We start from the raw sequence: 24,314 nt of genomic DNA on the forward strand, positions 1-24,314 counted from the left end.
CAAATATGTATCTCTTATCCCTAATTAATTGTAGGTTCAAAAAAACTTTACCTATAGCACGTTTAGTAAGAGTAAAGTAATTATTAAATGGCATAACCACATTTTAATAACAAATGTTACATCATAAACTCGTAAGTTTTTATTGCTAAATTCATGTGTTAGGTTAAAAAAAAGTTGAAAATTTTATTAAATAAAAAATAACAACAATAAAAAATTGTATGATGTAAAGAAAGCAACGTTGCACCATCATTAGCATCATTGATAGACACACCAACAATAGACTTATATCAGAATTTGGGGATACTAACAAAATGGTCATAGGTATTCAAAAGTACAACAATGAGTAGAGAGAAAAGAAGACATCTAACCAAATTCATCATATCATTGTTCATAAATATAATCTTCCAATTAAGGTTTACTTGCAACATTCTAGTGAAGGTTACGACCAATCCTCTATCTGCGTCCAAATCACATTATTATCTTTCTTTCTCCCATGTTATGTTTTTAATCTCATATAGAATTGTGTAGTCCTATAGCGTATACATGGGCAGAGGGTATTGGCACGTTGGGGTGGCCTTGACTACCCAATTTTCTTTAATTTTTTTATTAGTTAGTTTATTTTTATTTTAGCTACTCTAATAATATAGTTTAGTTCATAAAAAAAAATATAGTTTAGTTAGCCCAATTAAGTTTGTTTGTGAAAAGCATTAGTAGAGATATGAAAGGCAATTTTTTTTCATGAGTTTATTTATTTTTCTTGTTTTCACACTTTTAATCTCTATAGTAACTACACACAGAGTTTTGTTAACAACAAAAAATGTAAAGATAAGATTTCTAAAAATATATTTTATATTTTCTATATATTATACCCGTCATAAAATTTCAGCTAGATTCGTCACTGTCGGTGTAATAGATAACTGGATAGCCGTTATTGCAAAGACTACAGACATTGTACAAAATAAACTAAAAAAATATAAAAAATACATCAAAATTAAAGAGGCCTTCATGTTTAATAATTAAAGATCCTAAAGTTCAGAGCAAAAAAAGTATAACATGAAAAGGGTTTTAGTTAACATGTACATATCCTTAAAAAAAGGCAATAGTTTAAACAAAATTATTGAAGAAATATTGCCCCAAAACCCTAATGCCTGATGCGATAGCGGTTTGGATCCTCAAATAGAAACTACAACAACCTCTATCGTTGAAAACAACTCACATACCAAAAGCGTCGCGTCTAAGCCCTACCACAGCTATACTATTTTGTTGTAGTGGCGCTAATGACGAAAATGCTCCCATGAACACCCTCCATTTGCCTTTCATTTACTGTTATATGTAGTTCATTTAGCACTGCAAAATATATTGGTAGACTAACGTGTATGGAAGTCCACTGTTCAAACTAACTCACCACTTCTTCCATAAAGAGTAGAGTTGTCCAACTCAATTGGAAATTCTAGTGAAAAATTGTTGAAAAAAAATGTAAAAGTTCTCATCAATATCAATGGCTTGATTCAAACATGACTCATTTTTCTATTTGTCATATAACGTACATGATCTATGTTGTAATAAAAAAGAAAAAAAGTACATGACCTATGTTACACTTGGCCATTGTAAAAATACACAACAATTGGTTGATTGAGTAGATATATCCAAATATCCATTGACCAGTGTTCCCCTTATCACCTAAGATACATATTGTATTTGAGTTTATGAAAAGAATCGAAATAAGGTCAATGAGTCACAACTAAAGGGACTCGTCATGGTCTTTGGTAAAACTTTTTGTCAACTACGTTATATGTTTTAACTCTTGCATTTGGTAAATATTCAATATTCATCATTGCATTAATACTCACAATTAAGCATTGCAAATCAGACAAATTGCTAAAATCAGGGTCCATTAGAATACATGAGCCTGAAATGGAGGAATGAATTTAATTCTTTCATGCTAATATACATTTCAATATTTTGAAAATTCATATTCATATGCAGATAAGAATGAACGTCACATGTACAACCATAGAATGAAAACTTGTTATTAGTATTTGATCATGCATTGATTAAATTCCATTTTCATTTGTTGATAGTAATGAAAATATAATATGAAAGGATAATATAAAGCATGAGTTCTCGAGAAAATAGAGACAACTGACCAATATGAAAGGAGCTTGAACGCACCAATTGAAATAATCCTTAAAAAAAGAAATGAATGAAAAAGAATAGGAACACACCCGCTTCTTGGATCCAACTACGAAATCTTTGTTTTTAATTAAGGAGTATGAGAATGATGCAACCCATTCCTGTTTTCAGAGTGATTTAAAAAAAGAACCTCAAATAAAATCAAATGTATAGTAAATGCACATATAGAAAAGAGGGGTTAAGAGAGCACTATATATATAGACATAGGAGGGTTTCAATAAAAGGTTCTGATAGATAGAGAGGGTCATTCACGCGAGTCGATCGGGACTGAGATGGTTCCGGCGGATAATTTGGAAGAGGAAGAATGGAAATATGACAATGTGGAGAGAAGAGTGATATGAGTTGTGATTGATTATAATATATTTAGTCAATAACCTTCTGCGTTAATTACATATATTTTATTTTGAAACTGTAATTAGTGCTTATTTGAAACGACAACATATGCTAATTTTTTGGATCTACATTGCATGCATTTTGAAATACGAATTTGAAATGCAAAACAAAATGAATAATAGTAATAATAGCATTTAATATCCAATTAAGGACAGTAGTAGAGAATTTCGAATTAGTGACATTGAACACCCTGTGATGCTGGTGTTTCTAACATTTAGTTGTGCGGATAGAAATTTAAATGGATGAGCAGTAATGATAATTAGGCCATAAAAATGTCACGTGCACTATAGAATAGAGAATGATTGATTTGTTTATATTGTAGTTACGACTAATGTTTTTAAAAAATGTCAATAAATGTTTACAGTAGCAATTAGGGAGTTTTGTCAAAAAAGCAATTAGGGAGGGTAATGCTAAATAGTAGTACAGTAAAGCTGGTAAAAAATTACTTCATTACTAGATCGCCGACCCGTGCGCCGCACGGGTCTTGTGAGCTGAAATAGTTTGATACTAAGTAAAACATAATATTTTGGAATGGAACTTAAATAATAAACTACGTAAAGAAAGATCATCAAAGTCACAAAATTTATCGTTTGGTGAAATATCATATCGCCAACCAAGGATGTTACAACAAAATACATAATAGGGGGTATTACACATTTCAGAATACTTATTCATACACGACGTTAGACAGGGTGCACAGGAAAATTTAAGATAAGATTGGTAAGTATATTATAAACTTGAAATATCTAACACATCACATCAAAATAAGATAATTTTTAAGCTCCATGATGTATCTAAAATAAATTTAAAAACTCTTAGCAAAAGATGAGTAAATAATAGGAACGATAATAATAATTGTGTTCTATAGATATTGGTATTCAAAGTTGATCCAAAAGCACAACAAAGAAAATCAAATACATGTACTTGTTTACATTAGAAGTTATGATACAAACGGGAGAATTGGTCTACGAATGCAACAAATTTACTTTCCTAAAACTGTTCAATGAGACATATTTTGCAAAAATGTTGAAAGAATAAGGGCTCACCCGTTAAAATATTACATAAAAGAGAATTATAGTATCAATAAAGTGAGTTGTAAAATATATTCTTCAACAGATCAAAACAATTTTTTTTCGGTCCTATAAATGTAAACTTTATAGTAACCCTTTCAGAAGATAACAGAGAAATTACTCCTGCAACAAAGCAATACAACCATGATTTTTCGTTACAATTTCTACGTTCATAGCCCTGAAAAATGTGACTATTCAAAACCAAAAGTTAGTAGTTAATATATATGAAAAATGCAAAATCATAAAAAGTGTTTAATGAAACTAAAAATGTTTCATTCATTCTTATATACAAAGAGATATCAATCATTCTTTAATGAAAAAACTAAAAAAATGTTTTCTAGAATCCATGCAAAATAAAATAAAAAATGACAATTATATTTTTTGCATTCAATGAGACAATGAGACAATGCCTAATGAGAAAATGACAATTATATTTTTTTTTCGATTTAGAAAAAATGACAATTATATTGATAAGCACAAAGAGGAAAAAGTTTAATGTTGTAAAATTGTTCCCATTTTATGGCAGGTGCATCGACAGACATACAATAGCTAAATATAAGAACTCATTTAACCTTATATCTACATAATAATTGTCCCTAAAGTCCATCAGCATAATTTCATCAAAGCTTTCGTAAACATGACTATATTAACTATGAGACAGTCAACATAAATTATCAATGGGGAAAAACACGATTTAATGGTGGATGACTCAATATTTAATGGTGGTCGACGCACTCCAATCCTTCCTAACAACACAGAAGACGATACAAAAACACTCGGGTACCAAGATGCATAATCCTTATACCCATTCATTATATTATAGGTGGGCACAATTCCCGATTTTCAACAACTTTTTCAGTCAGATCATCGATACCACCAAGAACATCAGATTCACTTGAAACCTGTCAGCATATGAAAACACGTTAAAACATATCAAAAAAGAAATGCGGGAGTGCAAACGAACAAAAATAGGTGCGCGTTGGTAAACCTTAAGGTTATGCTTGCTTATAAACTGCTCGATTATGTAATCCTCAGCTGTAGCTTTCTCGACTGCATAGTTCCTCCACTTATAATTCATATTCCCTATGCTAACCTCCACCTTGAACAACGTCTGTTTGTCTAAAAACATGTCAAATTCAGCTGGATAATCTCCTTGCCTATGTGCCTGCAATCCTGCAAAAAATATCGTTTAATTAACGTCGAACCCATGTCATTTTGAAAAAGGTTAAATATAATGTCATCAACAATTGTGCACGCCATATACCTCGAGCAGATCTTCAACAGAATGTCCGAGAAAATTAGAAACAATTCGATCGAACAACACAAATGTGGTTGATCCAGTGTCGTTCATGACGATAACATGTAGTATAAACCTACAATGCAATTTCAAATATCAGTTTTTTTTTTTCATAAGACTACTGTCAAACATTTATTAAAATAGCATTGTTAATTACCTTAGCACGACACTCTTGTATTGGGTACATTTTTTGCAACAAAGCTTTCCATAAACCACAGTCACTAATGACGCGCATTGTGTGCATTACCTTAAATACCATTCGACACCAGTCTCTATCTTGCAAATTGTGGCAAGCACAGATCCAAGACACGCCTGCAAACCAAAATGATTGCGTTATAACTATGATAAAAACAATTAGAGGAGTGACTTCTAATTAGATCATAAATTGATACTTACATCATTCGCCTCAATCAAATCTTCAATTGTCATGTGTTTTGTCTTCAGCAAATCATCGGTCAATGAATCCTATGATTTCTAAATCAGAGAATGCACATCACATTAGTAAGTGCTGCTATAACAACTTCGTCTATAAATTACGGTGAATGAAAACATAACAATGCAATATGATTTTATCAAATGATTTCTAAAAGAAAGAATGGACAACAAATTTGAATGTGAAGATGTAACAAATACTTCTCTAAATTACGGTGAACAGAAACCTAACAATGCAAGCGTTAAAAATCAAAATCATACAATTTCCAAGTCAGAAAAAGAACATCAAATTAGTATGTGTTGCTATAACAACTATTTCCCTAAATTACGGTGAACATAAGCATATAATGCCATTTTTAAAAATCATACATCTGAAACAAAGAATGCAAAGCAAATGAGAACGTGCTGATGTAACAACTACTTCTCTAAATTATGGTGAACAGAAACATAACAATGCAAACTTTAAAAATCAAAATCATAGAATTTCCAAATCAGAAAATGCACTGGAAATTAGTATGTGTTGAACAACTTTTGTTTTAGAATAGTCACATATAGATGCATACAAAAATAGTTGCAAAACTCCATTGCCATAACAGTTGGAGATAAACCCAGCAAAACTTACTATCAAAATAGATGTTGCATATGATGCGGACTATGAAAAATATACACCAAAGAATTTATATAATCCTAAATCTCCCTGCCCAAAACTGCACTGAACTATGTATAGTTGACATCATATCAATTATAGTTAACCAATTATACATTATTTTCTGCTGTCAATTTCTCTTTTCTTGCAAGTTTCTCTTTGATCTCCTTCAATTTTGAAATTCCATTTGTTGGAAAGCTGCAGGTACTTCAACTGCTGAATCCCTTATTTTAGGTCCCAAGATCCATGATTGGGAGCTTCTCAAATACCTGATTTCAAGTATGAATGGAACCAACACTATCAAATCAAATGAAACAGAACAGAATTACAAAGTATGCAAAAAAACATATGTTTTCATGAACTGAAATTCCAAGCACAACTCAACTCACATTCTTTTTCGTTGAAAATAGAAGGATGAAAAACACAAATCATGAAAAAATAACTATGTATTGTCTTATCAAATAAAAGTAAAGAAGAATACAAACAGAAAAACATCACTAATATTAGCTCTGTTGCATGCACTCTTATGAGATGCAAAACTCTTAAAATTTGTATAAGAATGGAAAGAAATAAATGTGGTACACAAAATGTCTCATGGCATCAACTACAAAAGTGATGAGAAGAAAGGTAAGTAAGAAAGAAAACGTACAGATTCCTTTATCAGTTTCTAAACCTCAGAACTTGAACACAAATGCTTTCAGTTTTAATATAAATGTGCATAAGAACATTTTGGATTCCATCAATTGTTGCTTATTCATGATCCTTGCACCATAATTGATATCAAAACATGTACGAAAAACAGTGAAACAGACATGACATGAAAACTACTTTAAATTATAGTTTAAGGAATTATCAAAATAGAACAAATGGTCCTTATTTGCATATCCCCAGTTTCATAAAATAAGATGGGAAATCATTAAAAATAAGAGAAAGAAGATGTGAATCGAGAAAAAAAGGAAAAGTGAATCCAATGGTAAACCTAAAACTGGGGATATGCAATAGCAAACATAGAAAATCAAAATTGTAACTAACAGAACCTGGAAACTATGAGAAACAGTGGAGGTGAAGCGATGGGAATTGATGAGCTGCAAGAAGGGAACGATGTGGGAACTGATGAGAAAGTAAAAAGGAATGAAGCTAGGAATGAATATGTACATTGAAAACACGCGTTTCTTTTTGCCGTTCCAATAACACGCGTGTATATCAAATTAACCAAGCCTCAGTAAATGCTTATGAATCAGATGGAAAATAACAAATGGACAAATTCCAAGGCAAAATTTGAAATTCAAATTTTTAGGGTTAGAGTGATTAGGACATGTATTTAGAGGGAAAAATTAGGTTAAGTGATTAGCCAGACCTAATAAGCTTTAAGAGTAAGTGATTGCAAATTAAATTTGAATCGTTTTTTTTATGCCAAACTGAGTTTAATTCTAAAAAACCAAAATTTTGTTTGTATTTGATTGTTATGCATTTTATACCATTTATTCTAATTTGTGAGTGAAATAATTAATTTTTTATTAGCCAATGATACTCTTGTTAAAAAAAAAAATAGCCATTGATACCATTCATTCTACTTAGTGAGATACTCTTGTTAAAAAAAAAAATAGCCATTGATACCATTCATTCTACATAGTGAGTGTGATAATTAATTGTTCATTGCCAATACACATACGTTATATTTTATTGATCTCAAGTGTACTATATATATATATCTAAGTAATGCACAAAAAAGTTTACACCGAGAACACAGGCGACCAACAATTTCAAAAGAAAGAAAAGTTACACTTTTAGTTAGACCAAAACTAAAGATCCAAAGAGCAGCTGATAAAAAAAAAGGAAAGATAATAGCAAAAGCCACATAGCAGCACAATAAATGAACAAAAGCTCTACCTAATACAACCTGAACCCAAGTCGGGCGAAAAGAAATAACCTAGTGCTAGCAACATAACCAAAATATATTGAGTACCCAAGATGGTTAAACTGAGAACTTGCTTTACTTCTCCTGTATAATTCTTGTGCATTAGCTTAATAAAAATACAGAAATATGAATTGATATGGGAAAACAAATTATGTCCATTAGCTTAATAAAAATTGAAAAATGATAAATCATTGAAAGGAAGCTTTCACCAATTAGTTTCATATCAAAGCCAATAACAATAAACCAAATTATGGAGAGAAATTAGTTTCATTGAAAGGAAGCTTTCGCCAATTAGTTTCAGAATGGAGACAAATTAAAAAAAAACAATTACCAAAACTTAGGAGAACAATTTAAAGACAAAAAACATACTCAAAAATTATTTGAATTGCTAAATGGATCACCTGTCTTGTATTATTTTTTGAAAGAAGTGAACAAAATGATTATGTTGCTTCCATTTTTGAGACGATTAAATTAGGAGTCAAGATCATGATAATAGTGAAGTAGGCAAATGAAGCAAAGCTTATAGTCATTTTTGGTGCAGGTGACAATTGTTTGTAAGTTTGCAATGTTTATGACAACCGAAAAACTTAAACTGACACAAAATAATGTTAGAAAATTACAAAAACTTCTTTTGTCAAAAAAATAAGTTTGCTTACAATATCAAGAGTTTAGTACATAGAAACCTCTTAGGAAGGCTATCCTAAGAAAATTTTAAAGCGACAATTTAGGTGTAGATCATAGATAGAAGATAATAAGTGAAATAAAAGAGAAGGTAAAGAAATGCAAAGCTAAGAAAATGACAATATAAATTGGTTAATGGTTGATATAATATGAAGAAAAAAAGATGTACATCTTAGGAGAAGTTGCAGCCAAGGAATGAAACATCAAGTAATGCGAGTATGGACATTATATGGTGAAATATTTTTTTGGAAAAAGAAAAACGAATAATCTGAAATTAATGTAATTGATACGTGGTTATTGTTAATAATTGATAGCAGTTACAAATTTCATAAGTTTCCATTTTCAAGTGAATAAAAATGTTTGCCTAGAAAAGGAGGTATAGATTTAGTCGTTGGTTGATACATGATTTCCGGTGAAATAATTTTGCGATTCAATTGCAGTAAAGTGGCATCAATGCATACTATTTTTGAACCTGATATTCAAATATATCATGATATTTGAAAGCTGATTTTCTTAGCCTTGAATGTTCAGCATTATAAACAATTGAATCATCACTATAACATTAATAACATTAATTGTAATTTCACCTATAACACTGCCATGTGTACTTGACAATAGAGGAGGGTTGAATTGTTTATATTGTAGATAATTAAATGTTTTTTCTTTCTGCTAAACGTTTCGTATTTTAGAAATACAAATACAAAAGGAAGTTTTACAATTTCAAATTCTAATATGCTTTTTTTGAATAATCAAATAATTTAAATTAATATATTTGAATTCAGATATTAAAATAAAACAAGTAATATCTAATTAAAATACGATTAATGAAATAATTATTTAAATATCAAAGAGATGAAATAATTGATATATGTCAAATAATAAAAATATGATTTGATTTGTCAAAAAAAAAAATGATTTGATAAAAGTGTAACTTTTTAAAATAATTTAATTAGATTTGGTAGTAACCATTAATTTGTTATATAATTTAACTAGATACATTTTACTTGGTACCCAAAAACATAATATTTGGTTATTTTGTTAAGGTCATGTATGATACAAATATTTACTAGACTAAAAAGTATAGGTTATTTTTGTCAAAGAATAAATTCCACCACAATTAAATTTTTTAATAAAACGCCGATTACCGCAAAAAAAAAAAAAAAAAAAAAAAAAAAAGAGGACGTAAACCCCATGTTTTTCTTATTAGATATTTCTATTTTTGGTAGAATCATGTAATTTAATTTTGGTTGAAATACAAAAAGAAAAATATTAAATGCTATTAAATTGGTTCCTCTTTTTTTTTTAACGTAAATTGATTCCTCTTTTTTTTTGGCAATAATATAAATTGATTCTATTTAATGGTCTTGCTAAAATAAACGTGAACCCTTCCCTAAAAAAATAAAGTAAGCCTTAAACCAAAAAAAAATTAGGAATTGCTTAATAGCTAAAAAAATAATATTTCAAGACCTTTCCTCTAAAATCGCAAAAACCGTTGAACAGATTTCACCAAAAAAAATTTAATGAATTTCGTTCAATTGTTCAATGTTTGTTTTATGAAAGAAAAAAAAATCGGATACTTTATTTTAGGACAGAAAAAGATTGGAATTGAAGGTATTTAATTTGAATTGAAAACGTATCATTAGAGAATATCAAAAATATGATTTCAGTTGATTCTATTTAGTGGACCTGCTCTAAAAAAAAATAAGCCTTAAACCAAAAAAAAATCGGAATTGCTTAATTGATAAAAAAAAATTATTTCAACACCTTTCCTCTAAAATCACAATGGCCAAACGAGATTATATCAATAAATTGGCAATGTTATTAAAAAAAATCCCAACATCATTCAATCAATGTGTATCTCTTCTATTAAAAAAAATATCGCAGGAATAATGCAAAAAAATATTACATATGTGTATCTCTACATTTTGTTATTAACACGGTTCAAATATAATTTGATTTTTCAAATCATTATTTTTTATTATTTTATATTAGTTTTTATTTTCATTCATAAGAATTTCAATTCACACATTTTACTTTGATAGTACACGTGACAACCTTATATTGAAAGGGGCATTTAATATTTTATTTCATATACACATCAAAATGTTATTTGCTAAAATTCGGAGGAGTATTTAATGTACCAGAATGACAGCCGAAAATTTACATATGAAATTACTCTAATGAACCCAAAATTTTGGAGGAGTATTTAAACTTCTATTTTTATTCTTAAAAAAAAAATCCCCACTCTATTATATTTTCCAAGAATTTTTTTTTAAAAAAAGTGTTCAGTATGAAAAAATAATGTTTTTATTTTGATATTAGAAATTTATATTTTATACACATTTAAATTTTAAAAAAATGACAAGTTTTTGGGCGTTAATAATAATTGATTAAGACTTTGATGATAATTAATTGCATAAAGATTGATTTCAATTTTAGTTAAAAAAACAACCCTAAATATGGCTATAGTAAAAAAAGTCTTAACAAAAAAGCATAAATCACTCTCTCAAAAAAAAACATAAATCATGGAACATACGTTATTCCAAGACTCTACTTTGTTTTTACAAGTATTTATATATTTTAATAAAAAAATAATTTGTTTTTATTGTGTACTCTTGATGTGGAAAAAAAATATGCGCTTTATAAAAAATAGTTGTGCATTCTTCAAAAAAAAATTGTACATATTTAATTAAATAATTATTCATTTGATTTTTTTAACACATTTAAATTATAAGATTTAATCTAGATCGACACAGGGTTAAAAAAACGATACGTAAATAAAAAATCTTTATTATATGTTTTTCGCAATCAATATATTGTTATAATAAAAAAAATTGTGACTTTGATTATTTCAAATTAAAAGACTAATATATCATGAGTATGTGTATGAGTTTGTTTCAAAAATTAATGTATAATTTATTCCTAATTATTGCATCCATTAATCAATGGAATAATTTTTGTGGTTATTTGGTGTTTTTTGGCTATAAATATTGCTTTTGAAGCTCATGTTTTCCACACCATTTTTCAGATCATCTCTAATTTCATACAAGAATTTTAAAATAGTTTTCGAAATCCATCTTTCAATGTATTTATTTTTTTCTTATTTTCATAGATCTGTCTCCAATAATTGATTCTATTTTTTATATTTTCCATGGGTACAACAATTAAACTTATTTCACTCTAATTTTCTTTCTTTCAGCTGAACATATGGAAATTCAGCATATGGAAACCTATTTCACCTTCTCTTTAGGTGTTCAAAATGTGGATCTCGAAGAACGAATTTGATGAAATATGATGCACACGATGACTACTTTTTTTTTAAAACTATTCATGCACTTAATTTTAGAGTTACGATTTGTATTGTTGATCATATTTTACATTTCAAATAGCAATGTTTCTTTTGCTCACCGACTATGTTATGATTTTAATATTGATTAAAATCATATTGAATATTATAGATAGTTGTTGTTAACTTACTTTGTGTAATTAGGAAATTAGAGTGGACACTATCCTTTTTTATTGATTTAATTTCTTTGATGAGTGTTGTACCATATATATGACCATTTTTTTCCTATTATCTTCATCCCTTTACCACAACAATGTTGCTAAAATTAAATATACAGATAAATATTAACACCTAAAAAGATGAATATAATATCCCTAAAAAAAAGAGATAAATATAGTAGGCCATCATGATAAAAAAAAAACAAATTATATATATATATGTAAAAAAGGTTTTTTTGAAGTAATATATGTAAAAAAAAGTTACTTTCTTAATTTCCGATAATCTAAACTCTCAAATAATAATTTTGAATGATAATGATTTTTTGTGCTGACCCTCCAGTTTTTATGGAAGGTCTATGATAGTATGGAGTTTGACCTGAGTCTAAGTAAACTTTAACCAATAATGGTCTCACAATAATTTCAAGGCTAAACTGCAGTTTTGACCCCCTAACTTTGACAATGTTGCGATTTTGGCCCCCTATTAAAAAAAATTAAAAAGTGACCCTCCATGTTTAGGGAAATATACTCTTTTAACCCCCTAACATAAGGGAAATATGCTTTTTGACACCTTATCTTTACAAATAGGTGCGATTATGGCCCCTTTTTTGGGACACGTGGCGTCTTCTCAGCAATTTTGAAACGCAAGGGGCCAAATTTTAATTTTTTTTAATAGGGGGCCAAAATCGCAACATTTTGAAACTTAGGGGGTGAAAAGTGCAGTTTAGCCTAATTTCAAAATTCAATTGACTCATTAAACAAAAGAAGCTATTGGCTTAAGACAAAACATAATTGCTATGAGCAGATCTTTTGAGCATTTAATTGCAGAGACATATACTCAATAGATATTATATTTTTGGTATAATATCAAAGGAGTAATTCACTTTTTATCATTTACAAATAAAGATTACGGATTCAATCTCACATGGTCCAATACATGGTAATATTTATAAGTTTTAGACAAGTAAGTATAAAATGCCTAAAAAAAAAAGCAAGAATAATTATTATTTTTCGATAATCATTAAGAATAATAAATGACAAATTTTATCAATTTTTTTAATAAAAAAACGAAAATAGCTAAAGGATTCACATCTACCACTGCTTATAATGATTATTTTTTTAGAAATATTCATAATGAACTTGTGGACAATTGTCATGTGTAGACATTCAAGGATTTATTAGTAAATCATATGTATATTGGCTACAATAATATGGTGTGTACCACTTTCTTATCGTGTTGTGTTGTTGGTGTAAATATTTATTCTTTGGAAAAGCATTTTAAGAATCTCAAGTTCTATATATGGTCTTCGTTGTTCACCATCAAACAATAAAGATTTGTTTTCAAACTGATGAAGAAATACAAATATTCAAAAGGACCATAAAAAAAACAAATGATATTAATGTAATAAAAAATTTCTAAATCATTAATCACATTTTAATATTATTGAAGATATTCTCCTTAATGAGAGGGCTGTGTTTATATATATATATATATATATATATATATATATATATATATATATATATATATATATATATATATATATATATATATTTCGTTAATGAGAATCATATTTTAAAAAATTTCTAAATCATTAATCACATTTTAATATTAATGAAGATATTCTCCTTAATGACTACTTTACTCCTATACAGGTAATGAGAATCACATTATTTAAATGATTTAATTTTGTTTAAATCGATTTAATATCATTAATAAAATGCCTTAGATATTTAATGGAGAAATAAAGGAGAATCACGTGATTTTAATGCATTAATCACATATAAACTGGTTTTTCTTCTCTTCTATTGTCCTTTATATCTATATAATATAAAGTTTTTCTTTAAAAGATTCATCCAAGTTAAAGTTAACCGTGTTTGATTTTATATTTGGATCATATGATATTTTGCCTCAAAAATATTTTGAATTAGACTTCAAACACACCTAACATTGTGATGTCAAAATATAAACTAAGACGGTCAACAACGGAGCTCCCAAAATTGGGTGCTTAATTGGATCCAACAAGTACATCTCACTCATTTTTATTTATTTTTTAATGTTAATACTCAACAACCTTATCTCTCCAACTCATCATCTCAAGATCTTTTAACAAAGTGAGTCTCTAAATAAATTTATATCATTACATTTCAATAAAATTCATTTCTTAATACAATATTCTATCCTAGATTTTTTTTTTGGTATTTTGATCTTACTATAGTTAATACATGCTTTAGGAAAAGAAAGGGAAATCTTATTACATACAAGAGTGAGATGTTATCTTATCATATAATTTTATTTGTTATTAGGAATTATGACAAAGATTTGTTTGGACTTAAAGTTTTATCTAGAGAAAGTTTGATTATCCAACATATTGTATTTGTTATGGACGCAAGGCTTAAGAGGAGGGAAAAGAGGAGATGCCACGGTTGGGCTATAAGGACCAAGTGGTGGAAATTAGAAAAGATTTGAAAGGAAGGTTGCACAAAGCTACATGAAAGCAATAATGATATGTGGGACATGATGGCATATGAGATTAGAAAATTAGAAAAAGAGACACTAGGAGAATGAATAGGTTTTGGACCTCGGAGTAAAGAATCTTGGTGGAACCAAATTGTTTGAAGTAAAGTGAGAATCAAAAGAGAATGTTTTAAAACGTGGTATCGGTTAAAAGTATAGAAATTCAGGAAAGTTATAAGATAAATAAGAAAGGGGGCCAAGAAGGCATTGTATGAAGCATGAACACACCATTTTAATGGGTTATACTAATCTTTAGGCACAAAGGAGGGAGAAAAGTTTATATATAATCTTTCTAAGGGACATGAAAGAACGAAAAGTGATTTAGATCAAGTGAAGTGTATTAAAGATGAAGAGAGTAAATTTATTGCTCAGTAAAGAGATTTAAAGGATAAATGGAAGTAGTATTTTCAAAACTTATTTAATGAAGGTTATGAGATCTTACCATACTCTAGCAATATAGACATAAAAGAGGAGGATATAAATTATAACTATCGTCGAATTCAATAACACGAGGTAAAAGAAGCATTGAATAGGATGAGTAATGACAAGGCAATTGAGCTTGAAAACATACCTATTGAAGTGTGAAAAAGCCTTGGAGAAAGAGGCAATGGGTGGCTCACCAATTTTTTTTAATGAAATTAGTCAAAGCGAATACCAGATGAGTGAAGAAAAAGCATTTTAATTTTGATCGGTAAGAAGAATGGGAATATACAAAATTTAGCAATTTATGGAGGAATTAAACTTGTGAGTCATACCATAAAAATATGGAAAAGAGTGATTAAACAAACACTAAGGAAAGAAACTCGAGTTACAGATAATCAATTTTGGTTTTATGATTGGAAGGTGAACTCTAAAAGAGATCTACTTACTACGTCGAGTGATGAAGCAATAACAGATGGATATAAAACAATTTATTTATTATTTTACTAAAACTGTCAAAAATATTAAATAGCAAAATTTCTGACACGTGCTTAGCACAACTGTCCAAGTATATATAATTTGTTAATTTGCTAACTTGGTATTAAAACAAAACAGAGAGCAGAGGATCCGAGTAAAAAACATACAATAATGTAGGGAGTGCCTAACAATGTACAACCAAATCGAAAGAAAAATGAAGCTAATTACAGTGATTAAAAGTTCACAAATATCTCAAAAGTATGGATAATATTTAGAAACTTGCATGTTGCATATCAATAAATTACAACGTTCAGGACAGGTTTGAAGTGGGTATCTATACCTCCATTACCCGCCCCATACACGTATTTTGAAATTGGGAAAAACCCAAACCCAATCAAACGGGTCTTACCTGTTAAATTGGGATGGATTCGGTCAGGTATATCTGTGGGTACGGGTTTTGATCCATACATAGGTTCCACAAACCAATCATAATAGGAACATGGGGTACCATATATCTTATCGAAAAACCATTTTCAAAAAGGTAAATTTGGCAATAGTAAATATAAGAGAATATAAGGTGAACTTGAAATATCAATGTAATATATTCTTGGTCAAAATATTATTATGTTGGAAATATTGAAACAATTGTCCTTATTTTGATGACAAATGTTATTAATTAGTTGTTAGATTAGTATTTACTATTTCGTATAAGTTTGACCCATGTACCACCAACTCATTATTCCTTAACTCAAACCATTTGAGCTACCCAACTGCCCAAAACAATTTAAAATAAATTAGAGTTGTAAATTGAATATATACTTTATATTTGTAAACCCAAATATCTTAATACAACTATATAATATTTATTTACAAAAACTCCACATCATTACAAGTTATACTTTTCGTCAAAAAACTTTATAATTTATAGTTTTATATTAAATGTATACTATTGTATATGTCAAATAACTTACATATTTCTTAACTTTGTTTAAATTGTTCTAAAAAAAACATTGTTTAAATCAATGTTTTAAAACCCGGACCGGTGATCGACCCGATCAAAGTACTTGGTCACTGGTTGAACCAGTGGTCACTGGTCGGACAACATGACAGTTGACCCGATCAATATAAAAAAATTTATGACAAAAATTTACATTATGAATGAAATTTTGATAAAAAAAAATCATGTCTTTTTTTTCTCTATTTGAAGTTCGTACATTAAAAAAATTATATTCACAGCTGCAAGTTAATTTCTTAACTGCAGCACAATTCAAGCTAATTCCAATTCAAATTCAAATTAGCTCATACATTAAACAAAAGTACTGCATAAAAAACCTCACAAATAAGTTCTAATTCAGATTTCATATTTAAAACATAGTATGTTCTAAACATTGTTGGAAATCAATATATAACTGACTTACAAACCCAAGTAAGTTGCATAGTCAACAAAAAACAGAAACTCAAATAAGTTATAACAATTCACTAATGAGTAAACTATTTATATCCATGGAGTCAAATTGTCATAGTCTTGATATCCATATTCATCATCTTCATCGGTTGAGATGGGAGAGGAGAACGACAATTGAAAATGGTATTTGGGTTGGGAGTACGTGTTACTAGAGTTTTTGTCTGTATATATGTCGTGCCTTTTTATTAAAAAAAATGAAAAACGGGTCGGGTGGACTAAACTGGTTCAGCGGTCCGCCCACTGACCCGAACAGGTCACACAGGTTTGAACGGGTTAATTGCATATCCTGTCCAGTAGCCTGCCGGAACCGCTGCACCCCCCGGTTCGCGGGCCAACCGGTCTGACCGGTCGGGTATGTCCGGGTTTTAAAACAATGGTTTAAATTAATTTTCAATTCAATGTAAAAATTTCTTTTTATTAAACTTTAATAAGAGCTTAATTTCCCCGTGCTTGGCACGGGTCACTATACTAGTAATATAAATTTACGACCTGTTTCATGGCCCTTTATGGAAATGTTTTTCTCTTCCTATTGCATTGACATGTGGCACTTTTGATAAACTAATTTCTCTTCATATTATATTGACATGTGGCACTCTTAGGAAAACAAGCATCATCAAGCATTTGGATTTTAATAACCTTCCATATAGCATCCTCAAGCATTTGGATTTCAATAACTTTCCATATTTATATTTGTAACCATATATATCATTTATATTATAATTTAATGCAATATTAATATTAATAATAATTTTTTTCCAATACAAAATATTATTGTAACATTGACCGATTGATACCCTATCAGTTTTTTTTTTGTCAATCCATGATTTTTTTACACGGTAATGAAATTAATATCATGATGATAATGTACCAATACTATTGTGAGACAATTTTAATCATATATTTTATAATTGATATCAAGGAATTTTTTTTTTTTTGTAAATTAAAGAACGAAATTTTAACGAGATTGTTTTATATAATATCATATTTCAATTATAATATACTTTATTTTGTTAGAATTATAATATATTTAAATATGCATAAAAAATCTATATATGAAAATATTTCGTTCTAAGCACTATCAGCCCTCCTCAAGTTATTTTGCTGACATGTCAATTCAATAGAGCATACCATGAAGAATTACAAAAATCATCATAAAATCAGTGCTAATAAAATGCAAATAGCAATAATTAAATGGCAATCATAATTTATTTCACTGATTTTAAATATGAGGTTGTACCTTGACCAAAAAAAAAAAAAATATATATATATATATATATATATATATATATATATATATATATATTTTGACAAGATATATATAATGATTTGTCAACATATATATAATGTTGTACTACACAATTGTACCGCACACATTTGTACTGCACATAAGCCTATATAAGGCACATACACCCCTTTAGTTTGTTGTCATTGTTGTTAGTTGTTACTATTTTTATGGTTATGTTTCAATATCATTAATTTTATAATTTTAATTGTTAAATTCAACGATTAGGTTGTCTCTATTTGTGAAGAAGTTTCATTTGATAATATTGCGATGTTGACTTGAAATGTAATGGTTCTTATGAAGTTCATAATGCTCATATGTTTTGTAGATTCGTTTAATTTTCACTTCTCATTTTATTATAATTTTATCAAACATATATTTTTTACAGGATGTATTCATTTTTTTGATTTCAACACCAAGATTTATTGGATAGCATAACTTCATAAGATACGCATGTAAAAAAAATAAGCCTTAATCCAAAATTGGAATTGGAGGTATTTAATTTGGATTGAAAACATATCATTAAAGAATATCAAAAATATGATTTCAGTTGATTCTATTTAGTGGACTTGCTAAAATAAACGTTGAACCTTCTCTAAAAAAAAATAAGCCTTAATCCAAAAAAAAAAAAAAATAGGAATTGCTTAATAGCTAAAAAAAAAATATTTCAAGACCTTTCCTCTAAAATCACAAAAACCATTAAACATGCATATTCAATGTACTTAAAAGTGATATTTCCGTGTTATTTTCTTTGATTCAATTTGATTAAAAGTAATAATTTTATTAATGCATATTCAATGTACTTCCGTTTTTCTTTTTCTGTACTAAAATAAAAATTGAACTGTTTAATGAAATTTCTTCAACAAAAAAAAAAACAGTTTAATGAAATAAAAATGTGAATAATATTTGTTTTATGACTATTAGTTCAAAAAAAAAAATTATATTCTTTGTGGTAAATTATAAATTTGATAATCTTTTTATTAGGTTAAAATTATATCTTTGTGAAATAAAAATGTGAATAATATTTTTTTTTTGTGTGAAGGAAACATGATTTTATTTGATCTAAATGTGAATGCATATTATTTAATGCCGTGAAATTTCATTAAACTAATACTCATATCATAATAGAGAAATTTCATTAAACTAATACTCATATCTTAATAGCTAAAACATGATTTTATTTAATACTGTGAAATTCATAGTCCTATTTAGTTTTTTTCAAATGCAATCATTAAAAAAAATTATATTTTTCTTAATAGCTAAGATATGAGTTCAAATTTGATTCGTTAAGTTACATGTTGTTGTTTCAAAAACAAAAATAGTTACATGTTGTTGTTTAACGTAATTATCCTCTAAAAGCTATTATAAATTAGACCCTTTGGCCAACACATTCTTCACACCACAACTCCTGTTTTGTCTTTCATATTCCTTTCTTTTTCTTTGCATAATTTTCGTATTAGTTTGTTAAGCTGAAATGGCACCAAAGATCGACTTGATTTCTGATATATCCCCTTCCAAAGAAAACTGGAATATCAGGGTTCGAGTCGTTCGCCTATGGTTTGTGAGGGATACGAAAAAGGATCAACTTCCTTACTCCTTGGAAATGGTTCTAATGGACAGTAAGGTTGTTTGATTCCATTTGTTTTTAGTTTTTAACTTTTTTTTTATCAATAATTTTTTGTTTTTTTTTTTGGTCAAATCAATAATTTTTTGTTAATGTCGTGTGTAACTATATCAAGGAGTTCAATTTTATTTTTTTATTTATCAAAGAAATAATTTGGTGCGATTATGTCAATAATTTTTGTAATTGTATCAATAAATTTTTGTTTGGGTCCTTGGAATTTTATTTGTTTATATCCAATTGATTGTTTATATTTTTTTGTCCGGCTGTTTTTATTTTTCGCTCTTCTATCATTTTATCCATTGTATTAGGTCATTATCTGTGATTGTATTATTCTTAACCTATTAAAAAGATTATCAAATTTATAATTTATCACAAAGTATAAAATCTAAAAAACTAATAGTAATAAAACAAATATTATTCACATTTTTATTTCGTTAAACTGTTCTTCTTTTTTTAAAGAAATTTCATTAAACTGTTCAATTTTTATTTTAGGACAGATAAAGAAAAGCGGAAGTACATTGAATATGCATTAATAAAATTATTATTTTTAATCAAATTGAATCAAAGAAAATAACACTGAAATCTTACTTTTAAGTACATTGAATATGCATTAATATTACTTTATCACAAGACACACTTCTATCATATTTTTTTTTCTTTCTATTTTTCATTTTTGTTTTGATAGAGTAGCAAATCAAGAATCATGATCAAACACATCGTATTTCCACAAATTCGCTGAATCGCAATCAAAAGCAGAGGGGTTTTCACATAGGAGTGTTAATCATTTATAAAAAAATATGTAATTGAATTTCTACTGTGTTTGACAGTCCATTTGTCATCTTATTTCAGTTTGTATTTTTCTAAACACTTAATGCATGGGACTTTTACATGTAATCGAAATTTTGTAGTTATGTCTTACGTTTGTACAAAAAAATTATTTATACATGTAATGGAAATTTTATAGCTATTCTTATGTTTGTACAAAGGAAAAAATGATTTGTATTTGTGAACAATCATTCTTTCTAATTGACATTCCATCGTTTATGCTCTAATTTTTCATTTTCATAATTCTGTGATCTATATATTCTTATAAAGATCAAACGTCGACGTTTGCAACAATATCTATGTTATTTTCTCTTTTTTTGTTTTGATGAGATTTTACAATTAGTTATATAACATCAAAGACCTAAGTATATTTATTTATTTTATTCTGTATAAAAACATTTGATGATCGAATGAAATCTTATTTTTCAAAAAAAAAAAATTGACCAAAGCATAAAAATGATTACCAAAGAGTATATTATCAGTTTCAATGGGAATGAATTATTTTCAAAAGAGTATGATCGCAAGATGTAACAATCTGACTGCAAATTTTTAAGGGAATAACCAAATTGTCATCAAATTGAGAAAAGTGAGGTGATGGTTTTTTTTTCTTCAGATCATGTTATTAATATTGGTTTCAAAATTAAAAATAGTATTGAATCATTAAACCAAGTTAAAAAAAAAATCATTTTTAAATTTCAGTCTCAAAGTTGACCAAAAAAAAACTTTAGTCTCAACATACAAATACCATTAATTTTTTATTAATTAACATCTTAATGTTAATTACTAACATTAACTCACCAAAAAATATATTGAATTCGAAAACACCGTAATTCAAAATGGATATTTTTTACTTAAATATTACATTTTTTTAATTCGAATTTCAAATTTTGATGTTCTATTTTAATACTTATTTGATATTGTTTGTTGAAAAAGGTAACAAGAGTCATGTTATTAAAGAATTTTAATCATTCATATTCATGAAAATTTTGTAAAAAATCGTAAAGTGATATTTTAAAGATTCATCAAATATGTGCAGTAATGAATGCGTAACCAATAAATAAAAAAGGTTCAACAAAATATTTATTTTCTTACAGAAAAAATGAAAAGTGAAAAGAATTTATTAATTTAAATCATTAATGTCACTTTTAAATTGTAACATTCTTACTGACCAAAAAAAAATTGTAACATTCTTTGGGTTTTGGCCCTCATTTGTACAAAAAAAAAATTGTAACATTCTTTATTATCATATAAAAGTGAAAAGAATACACTATTATACACATGCTGGATAATGAAATGATTTTGCAACTTCATTCTATATCAATTGCATTTTCCTGATAAGGTTATTATAAAGGAAATAAGAATTGGTTATGAATTATTTATAAAAAAAAAAGAATTGTGTTATGAAAAAATGTTATATTTTTATGTTTTACAAAATGTTAATTCCATTTTTATTAATGGCAATTTTAATGTGGCGGTAACAACATTTGATGGAATGCAATTATTAGTCATAATTTTAAATTCTTTTTTTTTGTGTTACAGTCATAATTTGATATTCTACCATTTTACTTTCTTTTGTGTGTTAATTCTACCACTATACTTGATCTTTTTTTTTTGTTACAATCATAATTTTATATTTTTTTGAGTTTTTTGGAAAAAGAATTAAACGAACTTCTCTCTATTTTTCCTGCGTTTAATTCATCTTGATCTTTATTCACCTGATCTTTAATTGTTGTAGAAGTGGATCTCAAACGACGAATCTAATGAAAGAATCAACATACGGTGTGAACTCAGAAGAAATTGGATTAAACAATTTGATTAGAATGAATTTTATTAGTTTTTAAGTGATGATTATTCTTTTGCACAACTATTCATGTAATTAGTTTTAGAGATACAATTTGTGTTGTAAATGATATTTCACATTTCAAAATAGTGGTGTTTCTATAGATTAATGATTATGTTGTACTTTCAACTTTGATTTGCATCTACAAAAACAGGTTGTAAAAACTGTCATATGTTAATCATGATTTTTTTCTTAAGAATCTAATATTTATAGGATCTTATTGAATATTATAGAAATTTGGTTATGGGTGCGAATGAAAAATTCGAGTTGGACATCCATCATTATTGTTTTTTTCTTCATATTGTCTTCATTCTTTCTAACACAACGATGTTGCTTTTTTCTTTGCATAAATCGAATATACAAAACGAAAATTGGTCTATACAAATAGTAGTTTGATTTCCTTCAAAAAAAAAATAGTAGTTTGATGATTCCTAAAAAAAATAGTAGTTTGATGAGATATTAACAAATTTAATTATTCAATATTCACACAGAACCATTATTAATTTTAAAAGGTAATGTGAATCACACTTGATTAAATTAATTTAAAACCATTAATAGATTATCTTATACATTTATTGGAGAAAGGAAGGTCTTATACATTTATTGGAGAAAGGAAAGAGAATCACATGATTTTAATGCATTAAAAATAATGTGAACTTTTTTTTTTTTGTTTTTCCAAATAGTAAACTTATTTGAGAAGTTTGTATATATTAAATAAATTTTATACAAACATAATTTTAAGCATATATAAAAACGTTAAATAAATTAAAATATATTTTACGAATCTTATTGGTATAAATATAATTTTAAAAATATAAACATCACCAAAAAATAAGACAATTTAAAATCTCTATATAAAAATTATATAAATCAAATTCATAAGTTTTTTGTTGTTCATCGTTATAGTTTTAAATTATCGTACATCAAATGTACTATATCTATAAGTTCAACAAAAAAGAATGGGTTCAAGGTCTGCTTCGAGGTGAATCAAGTATGCATGGTCCATGGATGGGTTCATGGACCAATTCTATTAATTTTTTTTTTGAAGGTAAGGGTTTGCTTCGAGGTGAATGTTAAAAGAATGATTATTGTACTATGTCTTTTTCTTTTTTTTTTTTGCTAAGCAAGGAGTAAAAGCAGACATCGGGAGGAAACACCGACATACCAACTAGGTTGTCATCTGGGAAACCTCCGTCCTATGCCGCCAAACTCTAAAATTTTATTAAAAAAAAGGAAAAATATATACAAGAAGAGGGGGGACTAGGCCAAAACCCTCAGAAGAAAAACAAACAAAAAATGCTGAAATAAACTACTACAGACTAAGAGAATCTGTAGTTAAACAAACCAACTCCATCACAAAGAAATCCATATGCAACTGAACAGCCGGAAGAGTTTCAAACCAAAGAGAACTTTGAATCCCATGACCCATATTCGCCAATAAAAAAATCATTTGGAAGATGGAAGACCACCCTTTGCACGGGTTTGATAGGGCGTGCCAATGATTTGCTTTTTACGATTTTGCTTCTGCGCCTTGGTAAGAACTTGAGTGAAGCCTTCATCAGCCATTCGTTGATCATATTCACGGACTCTGGCCCATAAGTCGAGACCATTTTGTATGTTCCTGCTAACATGTTGCTGTACGGGTAAATTTACCTCTGCATCATCTGTGACAACAGACCCTTCCATTTGAGCAGTGTCCTCGTTGTTATTATGATCCTTAATTTTCTGCCAA

General features: G+C 27.9%; 1 protein-coding gene and 1 long non-coding RNA gene across 4 annotated transcripts; both read right to left on the bottom strand.

Moving 5' to 3' along the window:
• Nucleotides 1-3,470: 3,470 nt before the first annotated feature.
• Nucleotides 3,471-5,178, bottom strand: LOC146896950 (uncharacterized; the record flags this gene model as incomplete). The annotated part of the gene is made up of 4 exons (XM_085736365.1): nucleotides 3,471-4,558; nucleotides 4,645-4,821; nucleotides 4,921-5,029; nucleotides 5,111-5,178. Coding segments are annotated over 4 exons (444 nt in total), but the record flags the coding sequence as incomplete, so codon positions are not given.
• A 30-nt stretch (nucleotides 5,179-5,208) lies between these two features.
• LOC146896951 (uncharacterized) lies at nucleotides 5,209-7,337 on the bottom strand. 3 transcript variants are annotated; one of them, XR_015023015.1, is made up of 4 exons: nucleotides 7,069-7,337; nucleotides 6,008-6,300; nucleotides 5,350-5,427; nucleotides 5,209-5,265 (listed from the first exon to the last, which is right to left on the bottom strand). It is a non-coding gene; the product is annotated as an uncharacterized LOC146896951 (long non-coding RNA). The 3 variants fall into 3 exon arrangements; XR_015023014.1 differs by having other exon boundaries at nucleotides 6,681-7,337; XR_015023016.1 differs by lacking the exon at nucleotides 5,209-5,265 and having other exon boundaries at nucleotides 5,348-5,427; nucleotides 6,148-6,300; nucleotides 6,681-7,337.
• Nucleotides 7,338-24,314: the final 16,977 nt, after the last annotated feature.

Source organism: Medicago sativa, chromosome 8 (genome assembly GCF_051527215.1).
Source record: "Medicago sativa cultivar Bolivia chromosome 8, Bolivia_mono, whole genome shotgun sequence".
In the NCBI taxonomy this organism is placed as follows: Eukaryota; Viridiplantae; Streptophyta; class Magnoliopsida; order Fabales; family Fabaceae; genus Medicago; species Medicago sativa.